This window comes from Arachis ipaensis, chromosome B05 (genome assembly GCF_000816755.2).
Source record: "Arachis ipaensis cultivar K30076 chromosome B05, Araip1.1, whole genome shotgun sequence".
NCBI lineage: Eukaryota > Viridiplantae > Streptophyta > Magnoliopsida > Fabales > Fabaceae > Arachis > Arachis ipaensis.
The window spans coordinates 141596427-141597931 of NC_029789.2; the positions used below are offsets into that span (position 1 = coordinate 141596427).

General features: G+C 39.9%; 1 protein-coding gene across 2 annotated transcripts in view; it reads left to right on the forward strand.

The window, feature by feature from the left end:
- LOC107644526 (DEAD-box ATP-dependent RNA helicase 46) overlaps window positions 143-1505 on the forward strand; it is a 6102-nt gene continuing 4739 nt past the window's right edge. Inside the window, exons 1-3 of one of the 2 annotated variants that reach the window (XM_016348403.1) lie at window positions 143-332; window positions 1031-1154; window positions 1251-1377. In XM_016348403.1, the coding sequence (XP_016203889.1) occupies window positions 1054-1154; window positions 1251-1377 (228 nt within the window). In that variant the 5' untranslated portion in view covers window positions 143-332; window positions 1031-1053. Of the gene's footprint in view, window positions 333-1030; window positions 1378-1505 lie in introns of both variants that reach the window. The other variant, XM_016348401.1, reaches the window with a different exon arrangement.

Here is a 1505-nt window from a genome sequence, read left to right on the forward strand (position 1 = left end):
TTACAATTACAAATTTAAGGATGATTACTTCCATTTATTAAAATAATCTACATTTTAATTAACCTTTATATGTTTTTTTATTTTTTCATAATTAATAATTAATATGCTTACGTGATTGTTATAAAAAGGGTCTCTCTTCCATTTGCTGTTCCTTCTCTGTTATTTCCCGTTCAGCTACTTCAACTTCCCCTTCTCCGGTGCGTGCCGCTAGGCCTCGTCGACCCGGGAAACCCGCAATCCGGACCCGAATCCGATTACATATTCGTACATACTACATAGAAGTTGCACGCAGAATCTGAGGCTAGTTCTCGTTTACATCTATCTATACACAGGTACGCTTAAGATTCGCTTCCGATTTTTTTTATTTGTCAATTTTCGTTTTGATTTTTCACGCATTCCGAGCACCGTGTCGCGATTCGTCAGATCTGGATTCTGTGAAAATCAATAGAGTTTGCTTGTTGCGTGGTTAGGTTTTTGGTGCGTCGTTCACTGAATCTAGGGCTTATTATTGTTTTTTTTTCCGGAAGTATGGTTTCTGAGTTTCCGCTGCTGCATGTGTCTATTTTAGGGTATTATTCAGCTTAATATTAGATGGATTGAATGTTGATAATTTTTTCAGCTTCTGAGCCCTTTTTTTTGGGAGTTTTTCTTTTTGGATGTGAAAATGGGTTTCTGTAAAAGAAATGTTGCGGGTTAGGGTTTGTCAATATGCTGGGGAATCTTTTGAGCTTCTATTCTTCAGCTTAGGTTGGGTGCTGTTTTTCCTTTGGTTGGTCTCTGGCAATTGGGTTGGTCATTTCTATGTTTGTGGACGAATTATGCTTGCTTGGTTTTGGTGATAATGGATTTGGAGTAATTCTTTGTATTAAAATGTGTTGATTTGGCTGGTGACTGAAATTTTATTTCTGTGCCGTTATCATTGTAGTCGAACACGTCCCATGGGTTAAATTATACTTATTTACGACGTGCAAGTTTTAATTATTGCTGGATGGGATTTGATTGTAACTAATTTGGTTGGTTGTCATGTTAGATTTACATTGCCGTTCCCTTGCAATGGCTGCCACAGCAACTGCCTCTTCAGTTGGTCCGCGGTATGCACCACCAGACCCTACTTTACCAAAACCATGGCGCGGTCTTGTGGATGGAAAGACTGGGTATCTTTATTTTTGGAATCCTGAAACTAATGTTACCCAATATGAGCGGCCTTCGAGCTCATCTGCCTCACCTAAGTATTCTTCTTCGGTGTCTAGTTCCTCTGTCCAGGTTCAACAGTCATCTCAAGGGCAGCAGCGTGGTCGCAGTCCTGAGTTGGGTGATAGGTATGATAGGAACAGTGGAGGTGGGTCAAACAATGAAGGTGGATTGCGCAACTACCAGGTTTATACCCTACTTTTATTTTCTTCTATTTTAAAACTTAGATAAAGGGGAGCCTTGAAACAGCTGTTAAGTTGTCTGTGTAACTTCAAAAGTCATGGGTTCAAGCTGTGGAATCTGAAGCTTGCGTT